General features: G+C 41.9%; 1 protein-coding gene across 1 annotated transcript; it reads left to right on the top strand.

Annotated features, from left to right (window-relative positions):
* The first annotated feature begins 394 nt into the window (after positions 1–394).
* Positions 395–14956, top strand: CLDN1 (claudin 1). Its single transcript, XM_088444803.1, has 4 exons — positions 395–792; positions 10817–10981; positions 11630–11714; positions 13165–14956. The coding sequence occupies exons 1-4, from the start codon at positions 570–572 to the stop codon at positions 13325–13327; spliced, it is 636 nt and encodes a 211-aa protein (XP_088300929.1). The 5' UTR covers positions 395–569; the 3' UTR covers positions 13328–14956.
* Position 14957: the final 1 nt, after the last annotated feature.

The following is a 14957-nucleotide window of genomic DNA, read 5'->3' as shown; positions in this document are numbered from 1 at the left end:
CCTTACTGAGGTGGTTCTTTCCAAAACAACAGAATAATGATTCTGCTCAACCAACTGATATTTATGCAGCATAAACAGATGAAATGACTGCCTGATTCATCCAATTTTCCATGTTATTGTTCTAGCTGTTTTTACATTTCTATACTGTTCTTGCCTTTATACGGATAACACCTGGCTTTGTAAATATGCATTATGGATGAGAACCAAAACAATGGCTTTAGGGCTGAAATCTACTTAGCCACTAACCCAAGGCAGTCCAGAAAAAACATGTGGTGTCATCATAAGCAGTGGTGGGAGGTGTAGACGAAGCATTGTGCAATGGGAGTGACTACTGATACTCTGATGTTCTATGGAATTCCTCTAGGAGGACATCTGACAGAGTTTAAATAAAGCTGATAGACAAAATTGTTCATATAGGTGTTAGACTGTCAGGCTACTCATCCACTTCTCTTACAAGCATTATACGATAGGTGAACGTTATTTTAGCTACTGCTATCTGTTTTATACATAGATACTTATCTTCCTCACATTAGAACCACAGTATTTCTAAGCATTTCCAATTGCAGAAGATGGCCAATTCAGGCTTACAGCTCCTAGGATTTGCCTTGGCATGCATTGGCTGGATTGGGTTTATAGTGGCAGTAGCTATTCCCCAGTGGAAGATGTCCTCGTTTTCTGGAGACGCCATTATAACAGCACAAGTGACCTATGAAGGACTTTGGATGTCCTGTGTCATGCAGAGTACTGGACAGATGCAATGCAAATCTTTTGATTCTTTGCTGAAGTTGGCCAGTAAGTACCAGTTTATATATATTATTATGATTTATTTTGTATATTGTTTTGTCAGACCTCATATCATTTGTTTTATTTACAGGTTGTTATAGAAAATGATTTTTAAAATAGTTAAATGTAGTTAGTATGGTGCAGTTAAGTCATTTAATGAAGGTTAGCTGTAATTAAATATATGTGTTTCAAATAAAGAGGTTGGCTATAAAAAAGATGAGAAGATGAATACAGATTGTTAATGTGGTCACTACATTTGCTTTGCTAGTTTGTTAAGTGAGTCATATGAAACTCCACATTAATTATATATGTATATCTGCTCCCAGGTTTAATCATGTGAGGTAAAGGTAAAGTAGATGCATCAAGTTGTTGACAGACGTCTTGTTATATAAAGTAAGAAAAGTAAATAATGTAAAGGGATGTTAACCCCTACCGGTACTTTTCACATGTTAATATAGGCAAATAATAGTGAATGATGCTGAATCCATCATAAAATTGTAATTCTGCGTATAACATTTACAGTGTGGCACAGGCTTTTTCTAATGCATGAACAGATGTACTGGTGAAGCGCAATGCACGAAAAGAGAATGGAAAACACTGTAAAACTGCCATACAGTACTGTAGTACAACACATATAGAGAGCACGTTAGTTTTGAATCATTGTCACCCAGCACATATGTGTGAACAAGCCACCTATGTTCACCTATGTATCATAGTGATCTCACAAGGTGTGGTATGAATCCCAGTGACGGCAGTATATGCTCTATAGCTGCTGGTTTATGCTGTCCTAGGGATAAAACAATAAATACATACCCAAACAACATTTAAGAATCTGAACTGTTATCAGTATTAGATTTAAAATATAATACTATTAAATTATGGCAGGCTATAATATGATGCTGATATAATGACAGTAGTTGACATTTAAGTATGATAAATTAAGTACCAGAAAATCTACATCTTACAAGTCCTACTGGGTATTTTCACTTTCAATATTCCAGGAAATTGGTTAAATATACTATAAAAGCGGTTAACCTCTCGATGTTCTGCAAACTCAATATATTTAGCAATGTTTAGTTGAGCTGTAAACAATCTGAGTGAACACATAGTGGAATATCATATTAAAATAACCTTAGGTAAGCTGGAGCCTAAAGTATCCCTTTCGGGCACTCAAGGCTGTGTGTTACTCCTTTGTTTGGATGACGTGATGACTGAGAGAACATTTTAAGTTGTTTTGCAGATGTTTATTATTAATGAATATCAGCTCACAGGTTGTTAAGTATACAGATAATTCCTATCAATGTCTATGCTGTAGCAATTCACTTGTAAATTGCCCTGAGAACCTACTTTATATGACATTAACTGTCTGTCCAGCCAACATTAGTTACTAAAGAAAATGAACTTAATGCAATTTATGATTATATTGATAATATAACTCTTGTCTTCATGACGGTGACATCAGGTGAGTAAATAATGGAATATATAACAGGAAAGCATCAGTGTTCCGAAAATAAACGTATGAGCAAGTCAATTTCCTATTACATACATAGCGAAGAGCAATGATGTGCTTTAACTCATAGGAGCCAATCAGATGTCAGATTTTAGTAGTCTTGTGTAGTTATACTGGGAGTTGATATCTGTTGGCTTCTGTGTTTTAAATCATATAATTCCTCTTTGCATCATGTTATAATACAAGTGTGATAAGAATTGTAGAGCAACTTCATGTGAGAGAACAAAGGGCCTGAATCGGAGTTGTACGGACACCCAATGGTTTACATACAACTCCCATGTTTTAGACTCAGCACATGTGCCAATCACTCACTTGAATGGCGGTCGCTGTACCATTTGGGGGCGGGGACAGGAGGTGCTGCCTGAGTTTCTAGATAATGGGGGAGTGTCTACCACGTTTTCTGGGAATGCCGAGGCCAGTGTCTGCATCTGCCGACGCAGATTTCCTGGCCTCACAAGTGGGCAAATGGTGATGTTGATCTGGGCCTGCTTCTGCTGATGCAGGTATTGGATCTGAGATGCTGCCTGGAGGTGCTGCTGTGTGTTCTGTACTTTGTAAGGCACTGCGGAACACTTGTGGCCCATATAAATAAACTATAATAATAATAATAATAAAAATAATAATAATAATAAGCATACAACTCTCCATCAGGTCCAATATTTGAACCTATTGTGCCAATATCACAAATGCAAAAAATCCTTTGGGGGTGTGTAACCCACCAGCGGTGCGATTTGTCAGCTTTCGCCTCCACAAGCTCTTTTATATTTTTACAAATTGTGGCACAGTATAAGAGATTTTGTTATTGCTATGATCTAAAATGACATTCTGAAAATAAGCTCCTATATCTTTATCATCCATATCTTCTCTATGTTTAATCGCTGTTTCCACAATGGTGAATTCCTGTATTCTATTCAGCCATGATAATATTATAAACACAGCATGCAAACGGTGTCTAGGTGAATGGACAGGATTCATCATGTTGGGGCTTCCGCTAAGCAGCCTAGGAATGAGCCATCATCTTTTTACCAGGAAACTTGCTAAATAAGAATTATTGCAGCAGACACAGAGGCTGTGGGCCAATTATACAGCGCATGGCAATAAAAGTGTCAGCCGAAAACACTCTCATGTGTGTAATGAGTTTATAGAAGCAGTTATTAAACTTTAACTGAGCTCTGTTCCGAAACAATTGTCAGGTGTCTTTTACCCATAAAATAAAGTTATTTGAGGCCTGAGACATGAAAGCTGGCTTTAGTCAGGATTGCTGATCCTTATACACTACCAACACAACACTACAATAATGGCTGCTTCCCACCCTAAGCCTGTTTGGGGGAAGAGCTGGGCAATGCTGAACACGTCTTCTCTTATAGCTGAGTTGTAGACAAGATCAGACCCGTGAAAGCAATCACACTGGAGAGCTGCATATTTTCTACAAAGCAGTTCTCCTCCCTAACATAAAATACAAGAATAAACAGAAAACTCTGCTGTCCCAGTAGAACAGTCCACCTGGTGTATAGGATGTTAACCTATTCACTGCTAGATACAGTGAAATATACAGTATCTATAGTTTGGGGGGTTTATTAAATCAGAGATTAAGTATTGTTCTCGCTGCGAGGGATACTTAAGTATCCAACTTGCAGCGGGGGATAGTTTATACCGGAGCAATTCATTAATGATCCGGTGTGGGGACAGCTGCTCTGAAAAGCAGCTGTCCCCTCGGTTAGTAGCGCAACCTACAGATGCAGCTGCGCTACTTACCTCTTCCCCATCGGCCCGGCTACGCATGCGTAACCCAAGGTCACGCATGCGCACAGCTGTCGCGGAGTCCTCAAGAAAGCGGCGAGGGATCCCTCTTCGCATCCCTGGAAGTCCTTCCCGTAGGAAGGAGCAGGGCTACAAGAGCAAGCGCAGTCTGGAGATGACGTCTGTTCTCGTGAGCAAACTCCGAAAACTTAGTTTTTGGCGTTTGCTGAATATCAGGGGGTTCCATCAGACCCCTGATGATGAATGGCCCAGTAACTAAAATATGCAGAAACTAGTGTTTCCGCATGGTTATCAGCCCATTTATCGATGATGAATAGGCCCCATGGTCTGAGAATTGTAATGGACCTTTAAGATAGCTGTACAACCTATTTCACTTATATTAATGCATGTATGAAAAGCATATGCACAGTTGAAACACATAATAAATGTATCACTAAACCAGCTGTAAGCATGCCAAAGATTTCATGATATTTTATCCATATTCCAGGGCCTATTTACGAACGAGCCCACGTGATGGTGCTGAGCAATCAGATCTTCATTAGCTATAGCCAGGGGCAGAATCATAATCAGCATTAAACTGTTTCATTGATTTACCAAAACCCAGCCGATGGTGTCTCCTGTGACTGTCAGCCTTCTGTAGGAGCAGAAATACCAATTGTTACAGTATGTCTTTGGACACACAATTGGCCATACCAATGAAACTTGCAGCAGCCCTATGGTAGGAGCAGTTTCTCTGTCTGAGTATGCCCTCCTGTGTGAGCATCTATTTCTGCAACCGCTTTCAGCACCACGCCCGCAACACTCCCATAGCATGCCCATAAGACAGACCTTCCCTGTACGTCCCATATGCCACCTCCCTGTCACTGCTTGGAAATGCCCAATACATTTTCATGCATTTCTGATATTGTGGGTCTGCCATGCACCTCGATCCTAACTCTGGGGAGTATTCAATTAGGTGTGAGAATAGCAAAAATCCTGCCCCTGCTGGTTTTTTCCTGAAGGTGCGGGCAGGGCCATCTCTTCCATTGGGCTTGTTGGGCAGTTGCCCAAGGGCCCAAAGCATGTAGGTGCCCACCAACCCGCCCCCTGCAGCCACGGCCAGTTGGTAAATTTGTGTTATTTTTATAAGACGGCCGCTGGTGCACTGTATTCCAATCTAACCTCCCCCACCCCATCCCCCCCCCTTCCCCCGTGATGAGTACTCCCTCAGTCCCAGTTTCACTTCATCCGTCGGCTTCAGTCCAGTCAGACAGAGTCTTTCTGCATGTGTGGGAGGTCTGATGGGCATGTAGGAGGGTTTCATATTATTGACCATTTACACCTTTTCCCGTGAATGGGTGGGTAGGAGCCCCAGTGCATTGCTTTGCCCAGGGCCTACACTGCTGTTAAGACAACCCTGGGTGCGGGATTTTTGCTACTCAATTAGGTGCAGGGTTTTTCATTGTTGAGCATTGGGAGGATTTTTTTTCACAGCCCCAGAGCATGACCATATTTTCCTAAAATTCACATTTTCAATTAGCTTAATTAATTAGTCAGTAATTACTCACCTACCGAAGCACTGTCTTCTTCCTCCAGGCTGTCGGGACCCAATCTTCTGCAGCAGTGTGTGTGTAAGTATGTGTGAGTGATTGTGTTTTTGTGTGTGTGTGTCTGCGTGACCCCCGTTTTGTGTGTGTGTGTGTGTGTGTGAACGTCATCTCCCAACAGCCACCTCTCATCGCAGCAGCCCCCTTCCCAGTGTGAGGATGGTGGGGAGATGACCGGGAGCTGTGGAGACAACCGGAGACCACCAGACTGGTAAGTAACTTTATTTTTTTCCTCGCACTGAGGGGTTTTCAGTGCTGAAAACCCCACATGCATTATTTTTTATTTGGATACCACAGGTATTACCCGCTGTAATCCAAAATTGGCTGCAAGGTTTTGCAGTGAAATATTGCTCCACTGCATTTGACATAAGCAGTGTATTTGGGACTATGGCCCTCATTCAGAGTCGGTCGTAAGCGGCCACTCGGTCGTACGCCTAACGACCGCAAAACTGAAAAAGGAAGAAATCGCACGGCCGGTCGGTCGCAACCAAAGTGACGCCCATAAGTGAACAGCTAGCTAGCGAGTGATAGCAGCTAGCGATCGAGTCAATCGTTGTTAGTCGTTGTCAGTCGCTGTATGTTAATTTTCTTCTGATGGTTGCGGCCGCTTGTGTTGTGTGCAAATTACAACAAAAATTTACAAAAAAATGCATAGAATAAGCCATCCCCATGAAATATATTTATTCTTATTATTCTCTAATGTAAAAGCAACTGAATCAATTACAAGCCAATTAGCAGTGTTATTAGCAACAACAAACGATTATTAGCTGCTTGCATTGTGTGGCACAAAATAGAAACATCAAACATAACATCAGTCACATTCGATAGTATCGATTGTACTCTGGTGCTTGAGAAAGCACATACCCAGCCTCAAGCTGTACGGTCAGCCAGGCCTCTAACCTGCTCGCAGAGTGATGTTTTACTACTTCCGGCCTTCTATGTCAGTCGTAGCAGGAAATTTATGTATGCCCCTGAAACGCCCTGAAAACGGTGAGAAACGCCTGCGTTTTTAGACCACCACCCCCGTCAACACCCACAAACGGCCTTTCATGTCAATCAACTCTCGGAAGCCACTTCCTGCTCGTAAGCCGTACGATCGACAGCATTTTGGATCGTAAGGTCTCGTACGCACATGCGCACAACTAACCGTATGCATGCGTGGTTTGGAAACATCGGATGCGTACGACCGAGCGGCCGCTTACGACCGACTCTGAATGAGGTCCTATGTGAGTATAATAAATTGTAATGTTTGAACTCTTTACATTTCTGCTTTCAAATTTTAAACTAAAGATGTAAGGAAATTTATAGTATCCAGTGGCGGATTTTACCTAGAGCCACCCCAGTAATATCTGTCACTTCAGTGAGTCAGTTGCAGTCCGTGACTCCACCCGCTACACTGTGACTGGCAGTGAATTCCCATTGGAAGCGCTATCTGCCATTCACGCACAGGACGGGCAGCCCTACATGGCTTCTTAGGGCTGCAGCCAACGCAGTCCCAAGAAGCCAGTGTTATGCACATGAGCAGCGCCACTGCCACTCGTGTGCATGTCCCGAGGCCTGCCAGATCTATTGTGCCGTCCGGTGGAGCAGCAGCAGTAGCCCCCCCAAGGTAAGAAGGTAGGAGCCGCTGCTGATAGTAACATCTTAGCACATTGTGTAATTCAGTAGCTCATGATTGCTCGGCTTTATGAAGGCCCTAGTTTTGTTCTTAACTCTTCCATGAGCTAAAAATATTTCCTCCACAAAAGTGGGGCAAGGATCTCTCAAAAAGTTTCATTCTTTCAACTGCAGCAAGTGTATAAAAGAAGGCTGCACATTTGTATTTGCCTTTAAGGAAATTGTAATCAATTGTTAAGTCTGAACAGAATGTCCTCAGACATATACCTGCATGAAATGATTCATATTTGCATGGGTAGGTATTCAGGCCTCACAGGGTTACGCTTTGGAATAGAACAATTGGATGAACTTACAAAGAAAACACATTGTCAGGTTTAAGCTTGCTTATAATTTAAACATGTTGCTACTTTTCAAGTTAGGACTTGGCTGAAAATTCAAAACAGGAAGATTTTCAAAGATGTTATGACATGGTCACCGAATCTGGGATGAAACATACTGTAACAACACCAGTTAGCTACTATACTAACAGAGTGACCGCCAAACATAATAAGGTGATAGCCACGAGTACAAATCAGTTCTAATGACCACCAAACTCAATGCATAATTGGGACTGCAGTTTTCGGGAAAATTTTAATATTTAAAGGTACAGTATTCTCACTAACATTCTCTTAATGCACCACACAGTAGTGTTATGGATATGATAGATGTAAAATGCAGAAACCCTGACTTTTACAATACTCACATAATTCATATAACACCTTTAAGGGCCTATTCAGCATCACTAATGTGGAAATGCTAGTTTACACATATTTTAGGTAACGGGTCATTCATCATCAGGGGTCCGATAGGACCATTTAATATTCAGCAACTCCGAAAAGTTTTTGGAGTTTGCCTGCAATTGCCATATTCAGATCTTGTTCTTGGAGCCCTGCTCCTTCCTATGGAAAGGAGTTCCGGGGATGCGAAGACTGATCCATGCGGATTCCTCCGCCACCTTCTCACTGCCTTCCCAGCGGCTTTGTGGCTTAGGTCACACATGCACATAAGCTGGCGATGGGGACAGGTAAGTAACACAGCTATTTCTGTAGCAGTATTACAGAAAAGCAGCTGTCCCCACACCAGAGCAATGATGAATTACTCCAGTGATAAGTTTCCCCCACGGTGAAGTGCATACGGCCACCAAAAATGATTTGACTCTTAGTGATATTATAAATCTACAAAATAAGTTAATTGGGCATTTTGGGATAATACTTAATTTCTCCAAAGTAGATCAGGGTTATAGTTTGAGAATCCTTAAAGGACAGCTTTGTCCATAGTTAATATGCAATACTAAGCCCCCAACCACACATTCATTCCATGAGACAGTTGGCCTGATGCAGAGCAAATTTAAACTAGTTTGCATTGCATTTTGCATGTATCAAACCTTATGAGTATAGAGACGGAATGGTGGAGGGATGAGGTGCTCTCCCGTGTAGGAGCGGATCTATAATGGGTGCATGGTTTGCGGTGCACACGGGTCCCTGGGTCCAGTGGGTCCCCCACCACACACCCTTCACCCATATAGTCTTATACTTACCTGTCCGAAGGAAAATGGAGGTGGCCATTTTCCAGGTGACTCGTGCATGTGCATTACTGATTTTCCTGGGAAAATGGCGCGGACACTAAGCCAGAATCGGCTGCCAGTGCTGCACCGTGGGACTGCCAGAGAAAGGAGGGGGCCCGCACTGAGTCTGCACACGGGCCCCCTCCTCTCTTGAAACGCCCCTGCTCCTTAGCCATCTAAGATCATGGAAATACAGACCCTGAAGACTAGCATTTCGCAACTGCTATAGTGTACTGTAGATGCAGGGGCATATCTATAATGGTGTAGGGTGTGCGGTGCACAGTGGCCCTGTAGACCCTGCACCCATATTATGAAAAACGTACATCTCCATGTCGGGTCCTTAAACTCTGCTCAAACGCCGGAAAATGGCCACCGCGGCCATTTTTCTGGTGTTTTGCGCTTGCGCAGTGAGGAAATCACTGGGAAAATGGCAGCCGCGCCATTTCCCCAGTGATCTGCACATGCACAATAGACTCCAGGCACACTCTAGTGCACACGGGAGCCCTCCTCTCTAAAGACGCCTCTGTGTAGATGCAAGTACACACTGTAGTAAACCAGACACATATGCTGCCACTGAAAAGGCATAAACATCTAAAGATGCATACAGCTCTGCATATGTGGGAAATAAGCCAATCACTTTTCTTTTGAGTCAATTACATCCATCTTACTTCCAACCCTGCACCAGCACCTCAGTGTTCAACCCCAATGAAACTATAAGAGATCATTCTCTTAGCACAGAGGGTTGGAGAGTTTGGACTCAGCACTGCTGACGCCTTTCTGTATTGAAATCACTGAATTGAATTTTGCAGCAGCATAATGATCTGAATGTAGCCAGCATCCTGGCTGACGGAATGCCAATGGTTTAAATACCGGTGCCGGAATCCCGATAGTCGAGATCCCATCTCCAGAATACCGACCGCCGGCATCCCAAAGGTAAGTATCGGGGGTTAGGGGGAGGGTTAGTGTTAGGGTGTGGGGTTAGGCACTAAGGGGGGAGGGTTAGGTTTAGGGTGTGGGGGGGAGGGTTAGCTTCAGGCACTGGGGGAGAGGTTAGGGTTAGGCACCAGGAAGGGAGGGTTAGCATACCGACCAACAAGTGTCGGTATGTTAACCCTGTCAGGATCCCGGTGTCGGGATGCTGCCCGCCGGGATCCTGACTGCCGGCTACCCATACCCAACCTGAATGATCTATTACCGAGGACTAGGAATGGATGTACAGATATGTTCCAAATGGGAGGTAATCAGCATCCTGGCGCCGGAATTTCGACAGTATCGGGATCTTCAAATGACAAGGTCATTGCCATTCTGCTAGCCTGAGCAGACATCTTTTTTTCTATGTTGTGAAGATCGTATGATGTACAGCATGGATTCACTGAATCACTGCAAATACTGTATACAGCCTCTGCTAAAGAATAAGGAACTACAACAGGATGTGTGACCTATACTAGACACCATGTGACATGTAAATCAGGAATTATGTACCTAGTTATAATATCATATGTGCAAGCTCCGGGGGAAGGTGGAGAGCACATTTTCATGGATAAATTATGCTGTTTGCCTATTTAAGTTTAAGCAAATATTGGGCCAAGTAATTTTCTGTTACTTATTATTTTTGTATTGTTTTATTTGTAGATAAATTGAAGTGGAGGTAACCCAACCTTGTATTTAGGCTGTGAGGACATTAAAAGGATTTTAAATACTGAAGACATTGGGGCCAAACTAAGTGCTACATGTGTGTATGTCTGCGTGATGTCAGAATTGAAGCCTTTCTCGTATCTATAAATCCAAACGGTCACCCAGGATAACTTTACTCTGTCCCTACAATTGTTGCTTTGTCTTTTAAATTATACATAATATATATGATGCTCATCATAAAAATGCCCTAATTGTACCAAGCATTTTATGTAACCATATAAGAATGTGATTTGCTAACAACTAATTGTTTCCTTTATTCAGCCACTATGCAGGCCACAAGGGCTCTGATGATCTGTGGGATTCTCTTGGGCTTCTTTGCAGCCTGTATTGCTGCTGTGGGGATGAAATGCTTAACTTGCCTTCAAGATGATGAGGTGAAGAAGGCCAAGGTTGGAATCGTAGGCGGTGTCCTCTTCATTATTGCTGGTAAGAATAACGGTTTTTAGGACCTTCTGTATGCAAAGATAGATGGCTGTATAGTAACCGAGGTTCACAAATACAGTATATGTTGGTCTGACAGTGACAGATATGACATTTTTGAAATGTCTGTAGCTATGATATACTAAGTAGGTAAAGTAGGAAATTCAGTTCTATAAGGGATGGAAGTATTTTACGTTAATGAACTAATGTACAGTACAATCTACAAATATTTAGGCAAATTAACTACTGTTTTTTTATAATGGATAAAGGTCAGAGGGGGCGATTCAATTGTTGCGTTGGCGGCGATAATGGGCGCCCAATTTTACAATTCAATAGTTCTGGGCGCTCATTAATTTTCCATGTTCGACGGGGTTTAACTAAGTAAAATGGCTAAACCCGTATAAAGTCTTGGTTAGGGCATCCTAACTGCCTTTAGGGTGCCCTAACCTTGGGTCTCTCACACATTTCTGCTCACACCCTCCTGAGGGTGTGAGCAGAAGCGCCGGGGGCTATCGCGCTCAGAAGGAGCAACAATTGAATTGCTCCGTCGGGTGCCTTAAATAACAAGCCGCCGCCTAATCAATTGAATCGCCCCCAGAGATATTGGACTTATTTTGTATTTACCCATATACTTGAGTGTATTTTCTCTTTTAGGTCTCTGTGTTCTTATTGCAACAGCCTGGTATGGAAATCAAATTGCCAAGGATTTCTATAATGTATTTACACCCAGCAACTCCAAGTAAGTTCATATGAGTATTAATATAAATTAAATATGGCACTCAAACAGAAGATATTAATTGCACATGACACACATAACAGCCATAAATACTAAGATATTTGTAAAACACAATATTGCTCAGAAATGCAATTCCATAATGTAAATGACTATTTGCAATTATTATCCTTGCAAGCATGCTCTGTCCTAGTGAAGATTTGGAAGCAAACTGATAGCTAGAACTACCACTATGCTACTGGGTTCAGACCCGGCGGGTCTAATGCTCATGTGCAGACATCTGGGGCCAACGGTAATCTACAGTGAAGTAGCCCATAGGCTAATGTACACTAACACATGTGATGATGCCGTTAGCTGTTGGGTCAAAGCTCATACCCATATACAAAGGTATTCCAGGGCTTGGTAAATCTTGCAATTTAGCAGTCCCCACAGAAACCTGCAGGGAAGCTTTTGTGATCAGAAATATCTCTGATATCTGCAGTGGTACCACTTAAATACATACTTGCGATGCTTGAAATTTGTGGATATTCCCTTAAAACAGCTGTTTTTGGAGGATCGCCGTCAATTTCTCTTAATAAATACTGTATGGCCCTTAATGATAATTTATGATTACAGTGGTGATTTAAGGGTCAGGTCGCCCCGCCCCTGGGCACAAAAGTATTCCCTTTCCCCTCCCAGCATCAGGGCAGCTGCTGATCCTTTTTCTATGTAACAGTAACAGTGGGGAGATGGGGGAGGGGGGTCACGAGTGTCATTTTGTGTGTGTAGAGGTTGGGGCTACCTGCTGGGTTCCGGACGCTTCAGCTTCAAGACCAGTCATCCCCGACTGTCATAGTGGAGGCGGAGCCAGACCAGCTCTATTTATTTAGAGCCACCTATCATAGCTATTGGGTGGCTCTGTGTAAACACAAGTTCTGGCTCCGCCCACTTCATGATGGCCAGGGCCGTCTGGTTCCGAAGCTGAAGCCTACGAGACTCAGCAGGTGGCCCCAGCATCTCCCCACACACACAAATTGCTGTCCGCAACATCTTCCCCCCATCTCCACACTGGTACTGCTACATGAAAAAAGGATCAGCAGCTGCTCTGATAAGGGGAGAGGGGTGCCACTAGACAGGTGCTTAGTGGGAAATGTGCCATTGTATGATTGTGTATCCATAGATGAAAGTGTTGGATTTGGAAACTGTCTGAGCAGTAAATATTATCATACATGGTGACCAGGCACTGTAGCTCACTCTGCCATCACTACAAACCCCTCACTTCCCCAATCCCAAAATCAGAAACCATCTCAAAATAGCAAGGGAGTTCTGCATGTTCTTGCACTATTATGCTGTGACAGAACACCATAGAAAGCGGATTACAGACAATGAGGATAGGGAGAAAAAGTTTTAAACTTTACATCAGAAATCTACATATAGTCCACTGAATATACAGTATATATATTTTTTTCTCTTCCAGGTATGAGTTTGGTCCAGCTCTATTCATTGGTTGGGCTGGTGCTGCATTGGCAATTTTAGGAGGGGCTTTGCTGTGCTGTTCCTGTCCCAGAAGAGAAACATCATACCCACCACCCAGAGCTTACAACAAAAATGCACCTTCGACAGGAAAGGACTATGTGTAATTCAAAAGCATTAAATAACTGTCTGTGTATTCCATCGAACTTTACAATTTCCTTTCCCATTGCCATCATGATAACAGATCCACTAGCCAAATTACCTGCTTTTTTGCAAGCAACTCAATGTACTGATTTAATAATGGGTTCACAGAGGTGCAAACAATTGTACTTTAGCCTTAAAGTACAGAAAGTGAGACATTGCAGACGTACTAGAGCACAAACTCCCCTAGAATCCATAATGATATTATACCAATATACTCCATAACAAGATACTGCCTAGGAGACAAAATGGACTTAGAAACAGACTTACTGAGGTACATTACATAACATTGCACATCCTGCTAAAGCAATTAAAATGTATTTCTACATTAATAGTATGCACAGTATCAGTAATTAATGCCCAATACACATATTTATAAGTATTAAGCACAATTTACATATTAGAATCTCAAAGGTTATTTTTGCATAATAAGGTATTACGGGACATACAGCTCATTCTTCATAGTTAAATGGAGCTAAGTAACTATTTATTGCATTTAATGAAACGTTATGTAAACCAGCAACATTAATTCATGGACTGTAGCCAGCAAAACACACAGTAATGAGAACTTTGGTTCCAACAGAGTCAAATCAAGAGGGAGACAATTTTTTTTTTCTCCTTTTTTCTTGTGGGTTTTGGAATAATGTACGACCTTGTAAAATCAGTAAACCAAAAATCAATGAATGTATCAATAGTTGCCCCCAATTAAATTTCCTTGCAATTTGTCATCTCCAGAAGCCATCACATTTCCCAGGAAAACCTTTGAGCTTTATGTCATTATTTACCAGTTGTTTCTATAAAAGAAAGCAGTACTGCACAACTATAGGACTGCTTATTGGATATGTTGTTAACTTTTTTTAGGTTTGCACCAGTTTCATGACAAATTCAAATGCCAACCAGATTTTCTTTGGCACAATCTGTGATAGAAAAGGACAGTATGTACAAATCATTTGCAAGGGGAACCCATTTACCATACAGGGTAACTTTCAATTTTGGAGGGCAAATGTTTAAAACTTTTTGAATTCACCTAGAATATTTGCAGTTTAACAACACAAGTATCTGTCCTTGTCGGTATTTTTCTGGAACCTAAAGGCTGACATTGTCACTCAGCATTTTTGGAAGTTTGCAGAATGTAGCTATACAATACATCCACTATAGTTCTAAAGGTTTTTTGAAAACTGCTGATACTATTGCAGACTGTTAATATGCCGAGGAGCATTGATGAGAGAATGAAGCCAGAGGCTACTCAGATGTTTGTGAACTACAACTCTAATCATTCAGCATCTTGGTAGGACAGTGGGAGTTGTAGTGCAAAAACTGTAGAACCACAGATTGCCTGTTTCATCAGTAGAGTTTAATCATTTCAAAGACATCACTGCCACTATAATAATACATTATGTTATATATTTTTTTTTTTTTTAGAATGTAATATGAATGTATAATGTCTGGTTCAACTTGATAACTTGCAATTTTCTTACAAGGCAGAAAGAACAAGCTATTCAAATTTCAGTTGGGGTTTGCATGTAGTCTATGACTGAACCATAATGAACTAGATGTCATCATTGTTATTATGATAATCTTTTTTTTTTTTTTCAA

The sequence above is a fragment of the Taudactylus pleione genome, unplaced genomic scaffold, assembly GCF_031769625.1.
Source record: "Taudactylus pleione unplaced genomic scaffold, aTauple2 ptg000372l, whole genome shotgun sequence".
Taxonomy (NCBI): Eukaryota; Metazoa; Chordata; class Amphibia; order Anura; family Myobatrachidae; genus Taudactylus; species Taudactylus pleione.
This window is presented reverse-complemented; position numbering and strand designations above follow the sequence as displayed.

Coding starts and splice junctions, on each gene's coding strand:
- CLDN1 (XM_088444803.1), top strand. CDS start 570: ATGGCCAATTCAGGCTTACAGCTCCTAGGATTTGCCTTGGCATGCATT. Junction 10,982..11,629: donor TGTCCTCTTCATTATTGCTG/GTAAGAATAACG, acceptor TTTCTCTTTTAG/GTCTCTGTGTTCTTATTGCA. Junction 11,715..13,164: donor TTTACACCCAGCAACTCCAA/GTAAGTTCATAT, acceptor TTTCTCTTCCAG/GTATGAGTTTGGTCCAGCTC.